This window comes from Podarcis raffonei, chromosome Z (assembly GCF_027172205.1).
Source record: "Podarcis raffonei isolate rPodRaf1 chromosome Z, rPodRaf1.pri, whole genome shotgun sequence".
NCBI classification, from domain to species: Eukaryota; Metazoa; Chordata; class Lepidosauria; order Squamata; family Lacertidae; genus Podarcis; species Podarcis raffonei.
In genome coordinates, this window is record NC_070621.1 from 16,446,296 (window position 1) to 16,468,732 (window position 22,437).

The 22,437-nt window shown below is 45.9% G+C and overlaps 1 protein-coding gene across 1 annotated transcript in view; it reads right to left on the reverse strand.

Annotated features, from left to right (window-relative positions):
• The window catches only part of NCS1 (neuronal calcium sensor 1), a 57,605-nt gene extending 35,356 nt beyond the window's left edge, over positions 1-22,249 (reverse strand). Inside the window, exons 1-2 of the mRNA XM_053374457.1 lie at positions 22,012-22,249; positions 6,561-7,086 (exon numbers count right to left, since the gene is read on the reverse strand). Coding sequence (XP_053230432.1) covers positions 6,561-6,624 — 64 coding nt within the window. The 5' untranslated portion in view covers positions 6,625-7,086; positions 22,012-22,249. The remainder of the gene's footprint in view (positions 1-6,560; positions 7,087-22,011) is intronic.
• Positions 22,250-22,437: the final 188 nt, after the last annotated feature.

The window sequence follows — 22,437 nt, forward strand, 5'->3', positions numbered from 1 at the left end:
TGGGGCAAGCTCATTGCGAAATGCTTTATAAAACTCTCCTGTAAAATCGTCCAGTCCTGAGGACTTTCTGGATTTTAAATTCTTAATTACCCCTAGGACTTATTCCCAAGAAATGGATTGGTTTAGGTACTAATATTAGGTCTATGTGTGACACTGACTTATGGGGAAAACATGAGAATTCCCTGCCTTCTAGATGTAGTGTCTGCCAGGGGTCCACAAGGTCCCTTTCAGTTAATATTTCCACCTAGAATGGGTTGCAGATTTTGTTCACAGATCAGTGCCTACTTCGGTCCTTTGTGTCACTGCTGCAGCAATTGAAGTCTCTGCCTGTTATGGTTTGTCCTCTTTTTAAATGGTCTAATTATGTTAGCATCTTCCGGAGAAAGTCTTCTTGTGCTGAGTTGGGTGCATAAAAATAAGCAATGGTGATTTCATGGCTGCCTATGACACCTTGAACAAAGAGGTATCTGCCTGTCAATTTCTTCCCAACTTTCCTCAACACTCAGAGGGCAGTGCTTGCTTATCAGGACACCCACGCCTCTGGCTTTCCCAGAGCCGGGGGCTTGTAGCTGCTCGCCTATCCAGCAAGGCAGCCCTCTGGTTCCTGCACTGATGCGTCTCCTGCAGGACAACAATGTCTGGATGTTCCCTCTGCAGGGCTGCCTCCACTCTGGCTCTTTTGATTGGTGATCCTAGCCCTCTAACGTTGAAGGAGAGAAGCTTTATACGTAGTTTGGCTTTGAGGAATCAAAGTAATGTTGGTAGAAATGTGGATAGCAGAGAGTTAAATGCTAAGTATGTAGTTCCTGCTCTATTAAAGATGGAATTTTTCAAGAAACTCGGTTTTTCTGCTAGACTTCTATAACTTGGGAATCAAAGGACATAAACTGAAAACTACATACACAAATGCTAGAGTGTGCTTCCCTGCTTGCCAACAGGAACGTGGGAGTGGTGGAGATCCTTCCCATGGTACCCAGGATCAATTAAGGGGGCAGGCAGGGGCTTGTTGCTAAGCTGCACACCTCCTAATGCCTAAGGACAAAGGCTCTTCCAAATTACTGTTGTGCTTGTTAGAGTGGAGTTCAGATGCTTTTCATGCATGAAAACAAAACAAAACAATTTCTTACTTTCTAATTGGAGTTGCCTTATTTCTTTCTGCCCTTTTTTGGTTGTCCAGCCTGAGAAGGTGCTCTTGTGCGCTTGAGCTGAGGAGCGATATCTCCTGCTTGGAGCTGGAGCTCTTTCCATATGTTGCCAGTCTGCTGGTTATCACTTGCAACCCAGGTTCTGCTTTTTAGCCGGACTATCAACTTAAAAGGGAAGCCCCAGCAATATGCTATGCCCACTTCTTTTAGAGCCGATGTATAAGGCTGGAGAGCCCTCTGCCACCACAGTGTGGCTGGGCTGTTATCCTGAAATATTTCAGCGGTGGCTTCGCCATATTTTAGGTTTCTAACATTCCTTAGTGCTCTGAAAATTGAGTCTTTGAGTCTATTCTGTTCAAAAAGAATTACCACTTCTCTTGTGGCTTCCCTGGTTCTCCTTCTGCCTCCGGGAACCCAATGGGCTTTTTCTATGGGCTACAATGGTATGTTTAAATTCAAGGAGAGTATCTAGTAAATAATGAATTGAACCATGTCCCCACCCCTCCTCCTGGTTCTCCAGTAGGCGTTGTAGATAAAAAAAATTCCTCCTATCCCTCTCAAATTGTTCCTTCAGCTTCCTAGCCATCATTTGTAAGAGTTGGATCTCAGATTGGTTAGTTAGAGCAAGATTGTGTGCATCATTAGTTGTTTTAGAAATATATGACAGTTGATTGGATAGCACATCAAATTTCTGCTCAAATAGCTACGGCTGCTCCCCAGTCCAAGACCAGTCCTCGCCTTATTTTGTTAATGTACTCATCTGAGTCTCTGTCCTCTTCCATTGTGGCAGCTACTGTCCTTTGGGGCGAGGGGAGGGCTTTATATTGCCTTTGGTCATGTCAGTGTCTGAGGCCTCCTCCGAAGCCTCAGACAGGGCTCTGTCTATTTCTTCTGAAGATGTCACCTCACAGATTTGCTTTTTGGTTCCCATATTGCTTGGCTCATCAGCTTGCTGGGGCTGCATAAAACTTTTTGTTTAGATGTCAATACAATCCATTCTGCTTAGATTTTGTCCTGGGGCAACTGGAGACAAAGAAATATGCCACCATTTAGCTTTCCAGATAGCCCCCCCACCAACCTTTTAAAAACAGCTACTTTTTAAAATCAGCTGCCTAAAATAGTAAGAGCATAAGACGAGCCTTGCTGGATCAGGCCAAAGGGGGTGGGAACCATCTAGTTCAGCATCCTGTTCTCACAGTGGCTGACAAATGCCCCAATGGGAAGCCAGAAAGTAGGACCTGAGAGCATCAGTGATTTCCCCCGCTTATGAATCCCAGCAACTGGTATTTAGAGTCATTACTGCCTCTAACAGTGCAGGGAGAGTACTGCCATTGTGACTAGCAGCCATCAGCCATATCTTCCACAAATCTGCAATTCTGTTTTAAAACCATCCTAGTTGGTGGTCATCGCTACAACACCATCAGCCCCCAAGCTGTCAGGGCCAATTCTTATGGGTAATGGGAGTTGTAGTCCAGCAGGATCTAAAGGTCAGCTATCCCCTGGCCTACAAGGCTTTTAAAAGGTTAAACACCAGCAGCTTGAATTGAGCTTCTCAGCATCTCAGAGGTAGACTGCCCCTGAACTTGGAGGCACCACTCCTAACTATCACTGTTAGATGCTGTAGGCAGACAGTTAATTTTATCAATTCCTTTCCTGAGAACCAGGTAGACTGCCTAGTCATGTCAATGGATCCATCCTGTTTAGCATCTGCCTTCTGAAAAGAACCAGCCAAAGACCTCTGCAAACCTCCCAAGCAGGGCATTAAGCCAGCCAGCCCTCCCAGGTCATCTGTCCCCACCATCTGTCTGCACAGGCTCCTTTTAGCCAGCATGGCTAAAAAATATTGATCAACAGATTTAACAGAGGGCTGGGTTAAGTCCTCTTTTTAAAAATACAGGGGCTGGCCATCCACACACCTCATATCAGCGTTAATTCCTTTAAATTACCGTAACTGTGTTAAAGGAGTCTTTGGAGACTAGTGCTCATTTGGGGCTGATAGGGCAGAAGGCAGAGTGCCCAAGCAGTGGGTGGAGCCAGAGGCAACAAAAAGCAGAGCCAAATAATTCTAGTTCTGTCCCCATCTCCTCCCTGCCTAGTTCTACAAGGGGCAACACTGAGACGGAGGAGGAGGAGGAGGAGAAGGAGGAGGAGGAGGAGGAGGAAGCTTGACTGGTTGTAAGAAGGCAGGCAGGTACGGATTGGCTGAGGGCAGTCTGAGGTGGGGAGGGGCAGTGCCCCATTTGCCCTAATGAACCAACCTCTACTGTATTCCATTCATAGAATCATAGAATTGTAGAGTTGCAAGGGACCCTGAGAATCATCTAGTCCCTGCAATGCAGGAAATGCAGTTGTCCCATATGGTGATCGAACTTGCAACCTTGGCATTACCAGCACCACGCCCTAACCAACTGAGCTATCCAGGCTACATCTGTTCTGAAACTATGTCAATCAGATTTAACTGGGAGACAGCCGCACCCTCGTCACAGACTCCTAGCATCACAGGCACATTACATTTTAGGTGCTTCCAATTGGCATGCGATCGCAGACCCGCGGGTCCTCTTGGACCTGGGAGAAGGCAGAACAGGGGACAGGGAGGAACAGAATGGGGCAGAGATACTTATACTCACTCTGCCAATGCACACAACAGCTGGATGTATAAGAGAGAAAGAGCTGTCCATTAGCCCTCTCCATACTAAAAGTTTGGTCAATAAGAACGTAGAAAAGTTGCCTTATGATAAATCATACTATCGGCCTATTGAGAACAGCGTTGCTAACATCAACCTGGTGATCTCCAGGTGTGCTTGGACAATAGCTGCCATCAGCACCAGTCAGCATGGCCAAAAGCTCATGGGTGCTGGGAGGTATTGTCCAGCGACATTTGAGGGCACCAGGTTGGGGAAGTCTGGTCTTCTCTAACTGGCAGTGGCTCTCCAGAGATTCATGACTCTTTTCCCAGCCCTGCTGGGAGATACCAGTGGGTTTGAATAAACAAAACAAAGTTATAGTTCTCATGTAATCAGGAACATGGGATTGACCCTACCTAGTTGAAAACAACAAAGCTCTTTCAAACCCAGCAATGGAAGCGGGTGGCAATGACATGTCCTCTCTAAAAGTTAGCTACCCACATAGATAAATATTTCACATACATACTTTCAGCAAACAATGAACTGATAATCCCATGCAGTTCAATGTACTGTCACACACACACAACCCTTCTGGAAAGGTAGCACAACACAACAAACAACGGATCAAGCACAGCCCAGAGACTCAGGTTCAAATCCACACTCAGCCACAGAACTCACTGGCTGACCTTAGGCAGCCCCCACTTCCCTTCCAGGCTCATCTACCTTGCAGAGTTGTTGCAGTGAAAAAAATGAGGATGCAAGGAAGGAAAGCACTCTTGAGTTCTTTAGAAGAAATGAGGTTTTTTTAAATACAACTTTCATAATACAGAAATAATACTTCCAAAAAGTTGTTTTTTTATTTTTTATTTACTATGCTAAGATAGGGCACAGACAAGACAGGAAAAACAGGATCCCGCTCCCTGAAAACAACTCCATGGAAAATGGGATGAGAAGCCAACAAAAATAAAGAGAAAAGATGAAATTGAGTTTTGACTGTATACGTTAAAAATGTTGAAACTTAATAAAACATAATTGTGAAAAGGTATGGGGGAGAGAAAGAGAAGCTGAATTCCTTCAATCTAATATAACCACATTCTGGCTTTATCTGTGCAGCAGGAAACCACCCCTAAAGAGCAGAGCAGCTCTCCAGATGACTTGAGTAAGTGAGCCAAACTGAACAGGCAGAAAAGAGGAAGCAATCTCCAACACAGTTCCCGCCCTCTTGTTTTCCCTGAGGAAAAACAACTTGAAACACAGAAATCCCAAGCATGAGTTAAGAGCCATCTTCCCGCCATCGCCATAGGAAAAGTCATTGCACCACAAATCAGCGACCCACTTTCATTATTAGAAAGGCATTTTGCTTCCCTTGCACTAACATAATAGGGGAGAGGAAGGTACAGAATCTCAGAACTCCAAGGAGCGCTCTCCAGCTAAAATTCAGGACTTTGCGAACAAAGCTCCATCTAAATACCAAAGGAAACCACAAATGGACCAAATATATATACAAGTTGCCTGTCACATTTGTCTGCTTAGTGTAGACCCATTAAAATGAATGGGTCTAAGTTAGCTGTGCCCATTGTTTTCAATTTAGTAGCTGGCTCCTGTGAGAACAAGATGCTGGACTAGACCATTCATCTGATCCAGCAGGGCTCTTCTTATGTTATTAATGGGTCTACTCTGAGTAGGACTTGCACTGGCTAAAAACAAATGGGTCTGCTCTGAGTAGCACAAACTACACCCCCCACGGGGGTGCTCCCAACACTGTAAGTCCTTCTTAGAGGAAACCCACATTGAACATGATGCACATGGCTACAGCTTGGGTCCATTCATTTCAGTGGGTCCTCCTTTGCACAGAACTTGTATACAGCCATCCATCTTCACCTAATGCCCTTTGTTTTATTTCTCCATATACACATTTTTTTTTCTCTCTCTATCTTTTTCCTCTTCCAGATTGTTAAATCTCCCCCCCCCCCCCGCACAATGCCCAGTTTCAGGGTTGGCAAAAAGACAAACCGTTCTGCCTTTGCCACGACCCCCCCCCCTTCCGAGCCCCCAGGCTACAGCGGGCTATCAGCTCCCCAGAAATGAAGGAGGAGGCTTGGCTATTATGGTGCATGACGTTCCCCTTCCTCTCTCCTCCACACACGTGAACTCACACACATCCATCCTGACTCCATACTGGCTCACAGCCAGTCCCCACCCCCAGGAGAAGCTGAAGGGGGGGCAATGTTGCGATGCCGCCCGAGAGCATCTCAACACGACATGAATCACCACAGAACATGTGAGCCTCTTTGGCAGAAGAAAGAGAACCTGCTTGCCTTTTCTATTATTGTTTTTACTTTGATCTATGGAGCCGTGGAACTAATGACCCCACCTCAGCAGGCTTCTCCTTGCAAAAATTACTCCCTCCACGCCCACCCACCCTCACTCCCAACACCAGCACCTCGGACCACCACCCCGCCTCTCCATCAATGCAGCAGATTTTGCACCACTCGACTACGGCAGGCTTGCAGACCCTGTATCCTGCCACTATCACCACCACCCAGATCTCCTGGCCAAAGTCTTTGTGTGTCATCACACAAGTACACCCCCTCTGCCTCCCAGCCGACCCCAAAATCCCCTACAACCAACAAAGATCCCCCCCCACCCTCTGCAGTCCAAGGCCTTCTCTGCATCCTAGCTGGCTCCAGTACCTGGAAAGTTGCACCGTTAAGAGAACCCAAGATTATTATTATTTTTTGCTGTTCAAAGTAAATTTTTAATTAAAAAGAGAGAGAAAGGAATGGCTTACAGTATGTCTTCCTCGTCAGTTCTTCCACAACTTCAGGCTTCAACTTGCTGTTCGATTTCCCCATCTCGATCTGGCAAGGTTTGTCCACTGGACTTTTTAACAGGGCATAAATTTCTCTCAAAGCCCTTCTTGCACTTAGCGGAGAAGCATATAGGAAGCCGGGTTGGGGGGGTGGGGGTGGGGGCAGAGAGATCTGATGTGAAGGGTGGAGAACGACGGAGGGACTGTCTCAGTTTCAAAGCCAAACCGGACCCTTCCGATTTCCTTCAAGTAGCGCTAACACACACCCCAAAAAAATTGGGGGGGAGGGGATGGAAAGCGGAGGGGGGAGGGGGGAAGAGAGAGAGGTGGGGAGAGAGAAAGAGAAACAAGGGGGTAATAAGCTTTATAAGTTCAGCTGCAATTCCAGTGTCCGGATCCGGAGTCCCAGTGGAGGTTTACGTCCCCTTATTTTCTGGCATCCACAACTCAGCTCTGCAAAGCAGTCACAAGCAGATGGCGAGGCGGTCGTCTCCCTCCATACCGGCTGGTGAAAAAAAGGGGAAGGTGGGGAGTGAGAAGACAGAGAAAAACCTTTCGTTATTACAATTATTATTTCCCAGTGAAACAGGGAAGGTCGTATTGTTATGTTTCAGCAGGGCCCTCCTGAAATAAAAATGACGAGATTTCGCCAAGCTCACTTGCCTTTCCTTTTTTTTGGAAAACAGAAACGGGAAATTCGTGGAGCTTTTTCTCTGCCTCTCTCCAGACAGCCTTTTCTCCTTCTTCCCTTCCTATCCGTTCTCTCTTGCTCGCTCCTCCTCGCTGGAGCCCAGTGGCAGTGTTGCTGCTGTCGTCCCTGGTTACAAAACTGCCCTCCCCTCTCCACCGCTGTCTCTGGTGCTCTAGGTTGCTGTAGCAAACGCAGGATCTGCCACTGCACTGATAAGGTGCTAACTGGAATCTGCCAGTCAGGCAGTCGGGTGGGCTGCCTAGCAGGCTCTTCCTTTTGTCTTCTCTTTGCTTAGCCTTTTTTTAGATCACTCCTTTGGGTGTGGGGAGAGAGAGCAGGAAAGAAACGGGGGTGGGGTGGGGAGAGAACAGCACAGATGAATAAGGTTTCTCGTGCAAGCTCTTTTTATTTTGCTTTGATTTTTTTTAAAATCATGTCTTATCTTGTTTTTTAAGTCAGTGTTGCTTTGTTAAAAAAGAAAAGAAAACGAGAAAAGTAAAGAAGTTTATGCATCAACCTGCTCCAACCCTGAGGCCCTCCAGATGTTTTTGGACTCCAACTCCCATCATCCCTCTCCATTGCCCATGCTGCCTGTGGCTGATGGGAGTTGAAGTCCAAAGCAGCTGGAGCACAGAGGGTTGGATATACATTATTGCCAACAATAAAAATTGTGTGTTGTTGTTTTTTTAATCTCCAGGCCAATGTCAAGAATGATTATGTTTCCAGCTGCTTTTTGGACATTTACCAACTGACGTGCCTTGGCAAGTGTTGAAATTTACCAGCAGGCAATGAAAAGGGGGGGTGGCAACTGGGGAATGAACAAGTTTTGGAAAATGATGGAGGGGCTTGGGGGTTGCCTCTAATGATAGTCCTAGTCTTTTAATTTCAGTGGGTCTGCTCTCAGGAGGCATAGGCTTAGCTAGGAGCCATAATGAATAAATAAAATACTGTATACAACTCAGAGTAGACGCACTGAAATTAATAGGCCTTAGATAGTCCTACTCAAAGTAGATGCATTGGCTTGCATCCAACTAAATTCACAGTAAACACATTTTGAAATTAATGGGACCTAAGTCACATTTGTTCATTTCAATGGGTGTATGCTGAGTAGGGCAAACATTGGAGACAACCCAATGTTCTAAACTTGGGAAATACATATGAAGAATACTCAGTGGTTCTGGAGACGAAAAGGAAACATCAGAGAATGCTTGCAGTTGTTGATAATACTTTGGGCTAATGCCCAAATTCCATTCCACTTTTTCTCACCTACTGGTAAATATCAACACTTAACAAAGTAAATGTTAGTAAATGTTCAAAATGCAGCTGGAAGCATAATAATTTCTGACACTGTCCAGAGGACCATACTACTACTACTACTACTACCACCATTATTATTATTATTATTATTATTATTATTATTATTATTATTTCTTAAACCCTGGAGAGCTGCTTTCAGTGAACAAAGGCAATATGAAGCTAGATGGACCAATAGTCTCCCTCAGTATAAGGCATTGCTTCCTGTGTTTCTGTTTAAGTCATTCTTCAGAATGATGAGGACTAGGATCTTAATTTCAAGGAATGGCTGTAGCTCAGTGGTAGAGCATCTGCTCTGCATGGAGAAGGTCCCAGGTTCAAGTTCCAGGTAGGGTCGGAAGATATCCTTGCCTGAAACCCTGGCAAGCTGTTGCCAGTCAGTGTGGACCATGCTGAGCTAGGTGGACTAATGGCAGCTCCCTATGTTCCTAATGCTCTTACGTGTTCAAAGAATGCTTTCTAATGGGAGTCAGCTCATACATTCAGCAGGAAAGTCACTAAGTGGTGACCTCATCAGCCCTATGAAATCATGCCTCAAGGCAGTTATTAGGTAACCCATCAACAAAGCACCAAGTCAAAAGGAGAGGAGACAGGCAAGGGAAGGGCAGACTCTCGAATGAATTGTAGAGTTGGAAGGGATCCAAGGATCATCTAGTCCAGCCCCCTGCAATGCAGGAATGTGTCAGTGGACTTTGATCATGTCTCTTGCTTGCCTGAAGGACACAGAGGGGTGTGTAGAAACAAGTCTACTGTACAAAGATAAAATATGCATTCAGTGCTCCGCCCATTATTTCTTCTGGCCCCACCTACCACTGGCATGTTGCCCACAAGGAGAATGTGGGTCGGGCTAAAAACACTTTCCCACTAATGACTCCAGTGGTGATACCCAGAGCAGGAAGCCAGTCTGACTTAGAAGCTTTTCCATGTGGCCTGTGGATATCACATGACCCACTCCAGCCTATCACGGTGAAGAATTCTTGCCTTTGGCCACATGGAGGGTGGTGCTAAATTCCTTCCTCACCTCTCCACGGTCCTGTGTTCTGGGGCTGGTACCAGCTCACAAGCCCTAAGGGTCCTGCGTTCTGGGGCTGGTACCGGCTCACAAGCCCTAACGCCTGCCTGGGATAGTATTTCCAATCTCCGCTAAGCTTTTCAGGAACCCAGGCAAGCAAGATTCCTGGGATCCTGCATTATTAAGATCATAGCTACTGTAGAAATTAGGGTAGCTCAGGTTTAGAGAAATGCAAGCCTTATTTCCAAAGCAGATACTCCAATCACCATACGGAAAAATAAGAAGCTGCCTTAGTCAGACCATTGGGTCCATCTAGCTCAGTACCATCTACACTGACTGGCAGTAGCTCTCCAGGGTTTCAGACACAGGACCTTCCCAGTCCTACCTGGGGATGCCAGGGTTTGAACTTGGGACCTTCTGCATGTAATACAGGTGCTCTACCACTGAGCTATGGCCCTTCCCTTTGCTCACAGCCCAGGTCTACATACACACCACAACCCCATACTCACTACAGTGGTACCTCAAGTTACAGACGCTTCAGGTTACAGACTGCTAACCCAGAAATAGTACCTCGGGTTAAGAACTTTGCTTCAGGATGAGAACTGAAATCGCGTGGTGGTGGCGCAGCAGCAGCAGGAGGTCCCATTAGCTAAAGTGGTGCTTCAGGTTAAGAACAGTTTCAGGTTAAGAACGGACCTCCAGAACAAATTAAGTTCTTAACCCGAGGTACCACTGTGGCATCAGACACAGAATTCAGCTTCTTGTAAATCTCAACTTTTTAAAAACAAACAAACGGAACACATACACATTCTAGTCCCCTTGACGGCAAATACTACAGTACAGCACTTTTAAGTGAAATCTCAGCACCCAGAGGGGTATCTGAATACAGCGTAAGAAGAGCTGGCTGGATCTGGAGATTTGCTTCAGAGATCGAGACTGTGGGGAGCTCTGAAAAATTAATAAATATAATTTGGACTATAATTTGGTCTTCTTTATTTTAGTTTTTTATTTTAATTGGAGTATTATGATTGGATATATTAATTAGATGTTTTTTATTGGAAAATCAATAAAAATTATTTAAAAGAAGAAGAAGAGCTTGCTGGATCAAGCCAAAGGCCCATCTAGTCCAGCATCCTGTTCTCACAGTGGCCACGCAGTGGTAACCCACAACTAGCTCCTCCTGGTGGCTTCCAGCAACGGGTATTCAGAAGCATAGGAATTCCAAGGGGGTTGTGGGAAAGGTGCCACTGCCTTTGCCCCAACCAACCTCTCTCTGATTATGCCAAAGCGCTCAGATTGCATAATATATACCCAGGTTGCGAAATTCCACAGGGCACGGAGCGCGCGCACGCGCGCACACGCACAGTACCACACTCCTGCTCACTGCTGTCACAGCTATGATTTCCTTTTCCTTTTCGTGTGCTAGCCATCTACCCCTCCTGCTAAATCCCCATGTCCTTTGTTCCAGAAGCCAGTTTTCAATTAATGCCACTCTGCTACGCCTCAATTAACAGAAAAGGCAACTTTCTGTGAGCGGGAGAGATAAGGGGGAACCGTGTATAGATTGGATTGATGCAAAGTCTGGGTAGCAGAAAGGCCTTCTCAAAATGAAACACATCGTCATCTTTTGTTTGCCAGGTCTCGGCAAAAAGCCATCTGTCTAGTCTCCACAGAGGCAAGGTTAACACCACCCTGGATGAAATGTTAGACTCTTAGCTTGGCCAAAGAATCGGTCCCTGTGGCCTGTCCAGACTGTTTATTTAGGAATCCTGACCCAACGTCACTTGTATTATTATTTACTTATTGCATTTATATCCCACTATTTTCTCCAAGGAACTCAAGATGGCATATATATCCCCCCCCCTCATTTAATCCGCACAGCAACCCTGTGAGATAGGTTAGGCTGAGAGGCAGTGAATATCCCCCAAGATCACACCCTGTGAGTTTCATGGCCAAGTGGGGATTTGAACCCTGGTCCTAGTTCTTGTTCAATCCCCACAACTACCCTGTGAGGTAGGTTAGACTGAGAGGCCATGACCCAACGAAGGCTTCACGACACTGGCTCTATTCCCAATTGATCCAAGAGCTCGGGCAGAGTGCAACAAAATTGAAAACTGCCCCCCCCCACAAACATCAAAACTTCCAAAATCTTTATTACAGTACAGTGCTACCTCGGGTTAAGAACTCCTTCTGGAGGTCCGTTCTTAACCTGAAACTGTTCTTAACCTGAAGCACCACTTTAGCTAATGGGGCCTCCTGCTGCCGCTGCATGATTTCTGTTATCATCCTGAAGCAAAGTTCTTAACCCGAGGTACTATTTCTGGGTTAGCAGAGTCTGTAACCTGAAACGTCTGTAACCTGAAGTGCTTGTAACCTGAGGTACCACTGTAATACTCTTATTAAGTCAATCGAAACGACAAAAGCCCGTGTGGTATAGTGGTTTGAATGTCAGATTAAAAATCCCCACTCTGACAGGAACCTCACTGGGCAACCTTGGGCCAATCTCTGCTGCTCAGCCTAATCTACCTCACAGGGGTGTCGCAAGGATGAAACAGGGCAGGGTAAGAACCTTGTATGTCAAACTGAGGTCCTTTGAGGGAAGGTGGAATACAAACACAATAATAAATAAATAAAATAAAATGCAAACGAAACCTTGCTTCCCCGTCTCTGTGGGAGTAACTGCAGGGTTTTTATATTTCAGAACACTGGAAGGGGGTGACCACACTGTTGTGTGATCCTTCCCCTTGCCCCCAGCCTTAGGTGCAACCTGAAACTACAGGAATTTTTCCGGGGCGATGGGGGAGTGGGCTGGTAGATAGATAAAACTTTATTCGCATTAGCCAATAGCCATAGCAACAGTAAAACATTACAGTATACGCAGAAAAGGAAATTTGATATAAGAGCACAATTTAAAGTCCTGAATCAGCCGTCAGTTAGCGGTCCTTATTCTGATTGCCCCTGCTATGAACCTAGCAACCTTTGCTGTTATCTGCTCATTTTGATCTGTTAGAAGAAATGACATCTTGGCAGTGGTTGAGCGCCCTGGGATGGTTAGTACGAGTGGGGTGATGATCTCGTTCCTCAGGTATGTGTAGAGAGTACAAGACAGGAGGGCGTGGGGGAGTGGGCTGGTTTTTCTCCTCCCCTTTTTGCTTCATGTCTCAATTTCATAGAATCATAGAGCTGTAGAGTTGGAAGGGATTCCAGAGTCATCTAGTCCAACCCCCTGCAAAGCAGGAATCACAGCTAGAAAATCCCTAGTCAACCAACCTTTGTATAAAAACGTCCAATGAAAGAGTCCATCACTTTCTGAGGTCGTTCATCCCAATGCAGAAAAGCTCTCATTGTCAGAAAGTTCTTCCTAGCGTTTAGTTGGAATCTCCTTTCTTGTCACTGTTAATTTCAGGTTAATTTACAGTTTACCTTAGAATTAATTATTGGTATCCAATATAAGTCCTAGTCAGACAATACTCACTGAAGCTACTTGTTCATTAATGCCAGCGAGTCTACTCTGAGCAGAATTTGGCTGGATGCAATTCAGAAAAATCTTACAGAGACACAATGGGCAGACTCCATCCTCAGTTGTAGGCCTCCAAACTTAGTTGTGGAGGCTCCCAGAAGCCCGCTGAATTATTTTGGTTCCTTTCTCCCAGCAACCAAGCATAACCTCAAAAATGAAATCTGAGAACTCCTAAAGTTTCAGACTGAAGTTTTAAACCAATGGTTTGTTTGTTGACAATTAAGCAGTATAAAATTTTAGTAAGTAAATAAACAATGCATACTGTAATTTAAATCATGGATATTTCGATTTATTTTAATTGCAGTCTTATATTTTAATTGTATTCTTAAACCGCAAATATTACTCTCTTTCTTTTTTTGAAGCAACAGTGACAAGATTCTCCCCTAACCTCTGCCAACTAATTTGGACTACTGCAACACACTCTGTGTGGGGCTTCCCTCGCGCTTTTTCAGCAAGCTTCAGTTAGTGCAGAATGCTACAGCCTGGTTGCTGACAGGAGTGAGACCCTGTCATCATCTAACACCTGTGTTCAGAGATCTGCAATGGCTGCCAATTTGCTCCCAGGCCAAGTTCAAGGTGTTGTTGTTGTTGTTGTTGTTGTTGTTGTTGTTGTTATAATATAAATCCCTTAACAACTTGGGACTGGTTTACCTACGAGATTGCCTTATCCTATAAATGTCCACTCAACCATTTTGATCTGTGCAACTGCACAATTACAGATTTCACATAAAACCCATTTCATACAGTATTTGTAAGAACTTGATCTTTAGTGTTGCGGCACCTGCACTTTGAAACGCCCTGCCTATTGATATCAGGCAGGGGCCTTCACTCAACTCAATTTGGCACCTGCTAAAAGCATTTTTGGTTAGACAAGCCTACCCTGATGTTTAGAAACCTGAGGCGAGTTTTAATCTGTTTTAGTGAATTGTTATTTTAACTTTTTGAAAGTCTTAAATTATTCTTATTAATCTTTCTTATGGACAATTTTATTGTTTTATATTTTCTGTACATTGCTTTGAGGGTTTTCTTTAAAACCAAGCAATGTATATATTTCATGAAATAAAATGATAATGAATAATTTCTAGCGATGTGAGCCTGACAGTGACATAAACAAAATAAAAACTGCTAGAGAGGACTGCCTGGGTGTGTTTTTTTAATCTACAGATTGGGGACTGATTTTTTTCTGAGAAGGAATTGAAGTAGCAATGAGATCAGCTAGAAAACATAGATGAATGTTTTGTTTTCAAGAACCGAGCTGATCAAATCAGATTTTCATGTGGGCCCTGGATAAAATTAAACTTTGATTAGAGCAAACTCAAGGACTAGAGGTCCAAATCATTTCATGATTTCACTACTGCATTGCTAATTTGATGCTTGATGCACAAAAGGGGGAGTGTTATGTGAGAAAAAGACTGCATCTTTTGGGGCTTCTTATAATTTAGGAGAGAGGAGCTGTTGCAGACATCAGAACACACCAAGAGGTCTGTGGAAGGTACAGTGGTGGTGGTAGCTGACTCCCTACTGAGGGGCACAGAGGCAGTGCTGTGCAGAGGTAACAGCATGTTGTCTTTCGTTGCAAAGGTTCACAATGTGACAGAGAAGTTGCCAAGCCTTAAAAAGCCCACTGACCACAACCCCTTCCTTCTGGTTCATGTGGGTACAAACAATACTGCCACACACATCCTTCAACGTATAGCAAAGGGACTATGAGAAGGCCTTGGGACACAGGTGGTCTTTTCATCACCCCTTCCCATTGAAGGTTGTGGCCCAGGAAGAGAGAGGGAAATGCTGAAAGCAAACCACTGTGCAGGTGGTGTAGTCAGGAAATGTTTGGCTATACTGGCCACGATGGTCATGCCCTGCCTCCACAGTCAGAGGCAGTAATGCATCTGGATACCAACTGCTGGAAACCGCAGGTGGGGAGGAGTGGTGTTAAACTCAGGTCATAAGGAGGTAAAAAGAGCCTGCTGGATCATGCCAAAGGCCCATCTAGTGCAGCATCCTGTTCTCACAGTGGTCTAGCAGATTTCTGTGGGAAACCAGCAAGCAGGATTCAAGCACAAGAGCACTCGCACCTCCTGGAGTCTCCAGCAACTGGTATTCAGAAGCATGACAGATGCTGGCAGAGCATAGCCACTGTGGCTAATAGCCACTGATAGCTCTCTTCTCCACGAATTTGGCCAGTCCATATAAGTTAGTGGCCATCACCTGGCCCCTGCGGGAGCAAGTTCCATAGTTCCACCCTACGCTGCCTGACGAAATACATCCATAATGTACTAGAATAAAAACATACAGTACAGGATAACATAAACCCATTTGTGTAACTTGGAACCTTGTGGTGTTAATTTATTATGCTTGGTTTTGGTATGGAAATTTGTTCCTATATGTTTGGTTCTAGGTATCCTACTTTTATTTCATTTTATTTGGAATCTGTTATTCTACTTCAATAGGTTTTTATTATAAATATACGTTAAACATAAAAACGTTTCTGTTTTGCTACACCCCCTGCCAATTCCATAGCCCGCAGGTTATATAAAGGCATGCTTCTCGCCTGCTACATCTGGGCTGCTCTGACACAGAGCTTCTCCTCAAATTATTAGCACCCAGCAGAGTCCAAAAGGCATCTCTGGAAAGAGACACAAAGCCCATCCTGCAACTTTGCAAAGGCAGCAGCGGTTCCTATTGTTACCAAGAAGCGGGTGTGTGTGGCAGCTCTCTACTGTAGGAGTGAAGAGCCTTTTAACTTTTTTCTGCACCCAGCTACAAATATCCAATCCATTTATTTTTTCCTGCCAAATTGAAAGTTACCTGTCACTCCAATTGAAAATTAGTATGGCAACTGAGGGTTAAGTTAAGGCATATCAAGGGCAGGAAGTAGGGTTGCCATGAATTTGGTGTCAGGGGAGTGTGTGTACCCCTCCCCAATCCCCAACCCAACCTGTCCTTTATTTTGTCTGACCTGTCCTGTATTATGCCCGACCAAAGTGGCAAGCCTACCCGGAGGTCTGAAGTGAAGCAACTGATGGACAAATGAAGCCATCTCAAAAGAGGGTGACTCTTCGCTCAGTGGCCCAGTTCAACTGAGTATGGCAACTGAAGGCCAAACAAAGGTATCCAAAGGCAGGGTAGATCTCAGCTCAAAAAGGCCAATTACAAATTTGCATGGCAACTAAAGGCCAAGAAAGGGCATCTCAAAGGCCATGCTAATGGCTCAGAGGACTAGTTTAAAATTTACGATGGCAAGTGAGAGCCAAACAAAGGTAGTCGAGGGGAGGGTAGATACTAGCTTGGAGGCCTGATTCAAAGTTAGCATGGCAACTGAGAGCCAAACAAAGATAGGGCAGGTGAATCTCAGCTCAGTCTAGCATTCATTCATCCCCTTAAGAAAGATAACAGCCATCTCTTCATGCAACACAATCACATTCCCGTAAATTGCAAGACTGTGTTGGTTTCTTCAAAAAGGGGAGAGGATTGGTTCATATTACCCATACAGAGTGATTCCTTTCCTAAGGAAAAGAGGCCTCACAATCAATCATCCAGGGACATATTCCCTTCAGCAGCCATTTGAAAAATACATAATCTGCTATTAGCCAGTCTTCTGAAAACAAGCTCATTAAAGCATCAGTGCTTAAAAACAGAGCACCCGTATTTGTCAACATGTCTCCGGAGCAGGGAATGGATTTAAATAGGCTGAGGCAGGGAAAGCAAGAGAGAAAGAGAGAGACGGGTAATCAGAGGTAGAGCACATGTTCTGCATGCAGAAGGCCTGAAGTCCCAACCCCACTGGCATCTCCAGGCAGAGTTAGGAAATTCTGGAGAGCTGCTGCTGCCAGTCAGTGTAGGCAATACCAAGCTAGATGGGCTAATGGTCTGATTCAGAAAAGGACAGCTTCCTGTATTCTGATTTAAACCAGCCTTTCAATCAGAACCTTACTTTAAGGGTAGCCCAGCAGTAAAGTATCTGCTTTATCCTACAGAAGGTCCCAGGTTCGATCTCGCCTGAAACCCAAGAGAGGAAGCTGTCGGCCAGATGGACCAATGGACTGACTCAAGATATGTTTTTGTTCAAATAAGCCCCTTATTCAGAGCCATGAAGACTATGATATTAATTTTACAGAAGTGTTGTAGATGAGTGATAGGGTATCTGCTTTGCATAAAGGTAAAGGGACCCCTGACCATTAGGTCCAGTCGTGACTGACTCTGGGGTTGTGGTGCTCATCTTGCTTTACTGGCCGAGGGAGCCGGCGTACAGCTTCCAGGTCATGTGGCCAGCATGACTAAGCCGCTTCTGGCAAACCAGAGCAGCGCATGGAAACACCGTTTACCTTCCCACCGGAGCGGTACCTATTTATCTACTTGCACTTTGATGTGCTTTCGAACTGCTAGGTTGGCAGGAGCAGGGACCAAGCAACGGGAGCTCACCCCGTCGTGGGGATTCGAACCACTGACCTTCTGATTGGCAAGCCCTAGGCTCTGTGGTTTAGACCACAGCGCAACCCTAACCCTCTCCCAGTTATTAGAGTTGCCAATATATATGTGCTTGAAAACACAAGGGCAATGTGGGGAAAGATGACTACTAGCCATAATGGCTATGCTCTACCTTCACAGTCAGAGGCATTAATGCTTCTGAATACTTATTGCTGGGAACCACAGGAGGGGAGAGAACTCTTGTGCTTGAATCCTGCTTGTGAGCTTCCCATTGGTGCATCTGTTGGGCCACTGTGAGAAGAGGATGCTGGGCTGGATCAAGCAGGGCTTTTTTCTTATTTTATTTTTTGCATTCACACCCCATCTTCCTTCCAAGGAGTTTGATGTGGCATACATTGTGCTCCCCGCTCCCCATTTCATCCTCACAACAAACCTGTGAAGTAGGTTGAGAGGCGATGACTGTGACCCAAGGTCACCCAATGAACTTCATGGCCAAGGGGGAGGATTTGAACCCTGGTCTCCCAGGTCATAGTCAGACACGCTAACCATTACACCACACTGGCACTCACCCCTGTAGACTTGGTCTAGGGTAAAAAAAAAAAGTCTATCCACACTTGGAGATCCATCCTATTCTGCTTTTGCCACATACAGAGGCAGAGGTGGCTGAGAATCAGGAATAAAACTTCTCACCCTCTGCACATTTGCAGAATCACGCCGTGTCGTTTTCTACGCAGGTCACAGAATTTTAGGTTTCCTCTGGTGCAATGTTTCATTTTGGTTTTGCCAGAACCAGGCAGGCAGAGACAAGGTCCTGACCTGCCTGCTGCCCACAGTGCATCAACTGACTTGATACCAAAAGAGAGAGAAGATGCAAACTGATTTGGTTCTATTTTAAAACCTGTCCTGCCTCCGAGATCATGTGGCCAGAGCATGAAAGTCACCAGAAACAGCACAAGTCAAGGCTGATTTGCTCCCCCTTCCTAATTACAGGATTTGGTTCATTCGTAACGCCAGGAAGCAAAACTGGCAGCATCAGGCGTTTTGAAGCCTAGATGCACAAGGGATGGACAACACAACCTAAATAGTACAGAATTGCAAAGAGACCCAAAGCTTCATCTAGTCCAACCCCTGGAATCACAGCATGAATGTGTCAATTATTATTATCACTATCACCACAAATTAAATGCCTTGTGGTTGCCTTTATTAATATTATGCCTTAAGGTAGAAAAACTAACTCAGAACTGTCTACACTGACTGGCAGCAGCTCTTTGGGGTTTCAGGTAAGGGACATTCCCAGTCCTACCTGGAGATGCCAATAATTGAATGCAGGACAAGATTCTAGATCTCATGCTTCTGAATAAAGGGCTGGTTTAAATAGGAGCATAGGAAGCTGCCTTATATGGAGTCGGACGCTTGGTTCATCTGTTTCAGTGCTATCCACACCTACTGTTCTCCAATGTGTCAGGCTGAAGCCTTTCTGCAGCCCTACTTGGAGATGCTGGGGATTGAACTCAGGACCTCCCGCATGCAAAGCAGATGCTCTACCACTGAGTGAAATGCCCTTGTCCAGAGATCCACCAGGTGCCAACTTTGCGTTCTCCCCAGCACCAGGTTAAAACCTGGTTATTTACTCTAGCTTCCAAAGTCATGGTTAATCTCACTGTTGCATTTTTAAATGTCCATTGTCTGGCTTTTAAAACTACTTCTGCTTTTTATCCACTCCTGACATTGCAGATGGATGCATGTATTGTTTTAATTGTTAGGTGCCCCCCACTCTGAAACATTTGGAGAGGGGACGGGCTACAACAAGCATTTAAATAAATAAAGCATTGAAAATAAAATCTTGCAGATGCACCGGTTCAGATTCCAAGTCACTATACGGACTACAGCCGGCTCTGGGATGAAGCCTCCGGTCTCAGATTTCTACGGCTCTTGTTACCTCTCTCTCCTTTCGCATGATAACTGCAATGTAATCAGGAAGCATGCCAGATATTTATTATTTTTTCCTGAGTAGCAACACCACACAACCCCAAAAGCAACATAAAGATATTTGAAACCCGGCAGGGGCTGCACTGAGCTTCCTATTCACATACACACAAACACTCATCCTGCTCATTAAGTGACTGTTGGCAACATACGGCCACACACCTTCTGTTCACCATATTGCAAGCTGCTAGTGCGAAAATGCGCATGTATAGATTTGTCACCTCTGGGGCGCGGCAAGGCTAAGAGAGAAATAGAGAAGGAGAGAGAACATTTTGATGCTTGAAAACAATAAAAGCCCCTCCAAAGCAGCTACTTCAGTAGTCCAAAGCTAAAGATGGAGAAACTGGAGGTGGGTCCAAGTCTACTGAGGAATGCAACACTGTTGTGCTGGGAAGCCTGGCATTCTTTCAAGTTCCTAGTCCTCATTGTGAAATAAATTTATTTATTTAAGCCATGAAGTTCACTGGCTGACCTTGGGCCAGTTACTGAGTTGATCAGACAGCTGATGGTCTCTTCCAACTTACATCTTCCACTAAGTCAAACCTAGGAGTTAAACAGCTCTTGTTTCTCCCTTGAGATGCAGTGGCAGAGCTTCGTTCTCCAGCACCGGGCGGGCAGAGAGCAGGAGGGGGCGGGGCTCACGTGCATCCCGGGGGCATGGCGCACGTCCTGTGGGTGTGGTGCACCACCCACAGGGGCATGGCACGCGTCCTGGGGGTGTGGCGCCCAGCGCAGGCAGGGGGGCAGCCGCGATGGCACTCCACCAGGATCACGCTGCCGGGGGCGGTGTGTTCCCCCCGCACTCCTCTTCCTCTGCCAGTGTTGAGATGTTACCTTTAAAACCTTTGGCAAGAAATGAAGATAACAGTTTTAATCCAGGCACCTATTAATTCCAGAATGGCATTCTCAATTACAGGTGCCATGATCATGCCCTGCCAAAACAGATAAGGGGCTCTGTGCTGGTCATTGACCATAAAAATAAAGATTTGATTTAATAAGGTGATAAGCACTGGTTGGTCAACAGAACGGAATTCAAGCGGGAGCTCTGTAGATACTGAACACACAGCTCCTGGTGGAAACAAGCTGTGCATCTGGGCCACAGGGAACCATCAGCAGTGTCTCCTCCACTGACTGGGCACAGATATAACGGATCAGGCAGTCCTTAATGTATCCCAGACCCAAGTAGTTAAGGATCTTGTAAATTAAGGTTTCGTATATCTCTTAGATCTCAGGAAGGGAATGATATACACCAGGATATTATAGTGAAACCAGTGTGGTCTTGTGATTGGTGTCTCAGACTAGAACCTGGGAGTCTGAGGTCCAAATATTCATGCGACTATGAAGTTCACCGAGTGAAATTGGGCCAGTTGCCAACTCAGCCTAGCCTACCACACAAGGTTAATATGGAGATCAGGAGGGCCATGTACACCACTTTGAGCTCTGTTGTAAATACAATTCATTAATACAAGAACCTTGAACATGGTTGGGTGATGCATTGGCATTCAGAAAAAGCTTCTGAGCACTGGAGCTATGCTCTTATGTGCAGAACATCCCACTGGTAGACCATGCACCTGCCACGGGCATCAGAACTGTCCCACCTCCCACTCTGGCAACCGTGGCTACCAAATGTCTCTCTTCCTAAGGCACATGAAATGTGGATCCAGCTTACAACCCCCTTTTGCCAGTGATGATAGAAGGCATTTTAGGTCAAAAGGCGGCGCTTTGGATGCACAATTTAGTCATTACCTCCCAATTACAGATGCAGGAAGCAGAATGCACTCAAGACAGTCTCTTAAAAGGATGGCTTTGGAAAATGGCATTGTTTGTGCATTTCAAAGTAGCTTATATAATAAGATTATAAGGATGATTCCCTTCCCTGCACTCTCAGCATATGTCCCAAATTAACTAGCATCTCCAGTAGGGCTGAGGGGTCCCTGCCTCCCCCCCCCCCAAAAAAAAACAACTGTGGAGAGCTGCAGCTGCCAACCAGTGCGTAAAATGCTGAGCTAGGTAGACCAGTGACCTTACTCAGGATAACGCAGGACCCATAGCTCAGTGATGGAGCATCTGCTTTGCATGTAGAATGTCCCAGCTATTAAAGAAGCAGCTTCCTGTGGAACCCAGCTCTTTACTAAGAATCATGAGGACTAGAATCTTGCTTTGTTTTTAGGGGAAAGGCCATAGCTCGGTGGTCAAGCAACTGCATGCATAAGGTCCCAGGTTCAATTACTGGCATCTCGAGTTAGGGCTAGGAAAAGACACACTGCCTGAAACCCTGGTGAGCCCCTGATGCCGGCCAGTGCAGACAGTACTGGCTCCGGGTAAGACAATGCAACCAAGTGAGATTCCCAGGCTCTGATGGAGGAAAGCCTTGGCAAATGGGCTCCCATTCAAGAATGCGGGCTGGGAAGGGAGGGGGGTGCAGGCGCAAAAGGAGGCGCCACGTGTATCCCGATCGAAGCCCGCTTGGGCTACTCACCGCTGCGGAAGGTCTCGGCTGCCGCTGCCGGGAAACCTCGGCGTGGCTGGAGGAGGAGGAGGCCGCGCAGCGGAGGGTGGGGGGGAGACGCGCTGCGGCTCCGAATTGGCTCCGCTCCCAAAAGGCGACGCGCCAATCCGAATTCGTCCACTCCGCTTTCTAGGATCTGGGGTAGCGTGGGAGGCTTTCTCGCGAGTCAGGGGTGAAGCCGCTTCGGTAGTAAGAGCTGGACTGGGCTTAACTCCCCACCACCACCACCACCCCTCCACTCTGCAAGCGCGCTTCGCTGAGGATCGCGGCTTCCCCCGACTGGCCCCTTAATTCGGCAGGAATTGAGTAAGCAAAGAGACAGGCTTTGTGGAATGATCAGCAGTAAGGTCCGTGGGAGTCAAACGGACTCCAGTCATAGTCATAGTCAATGCGGAT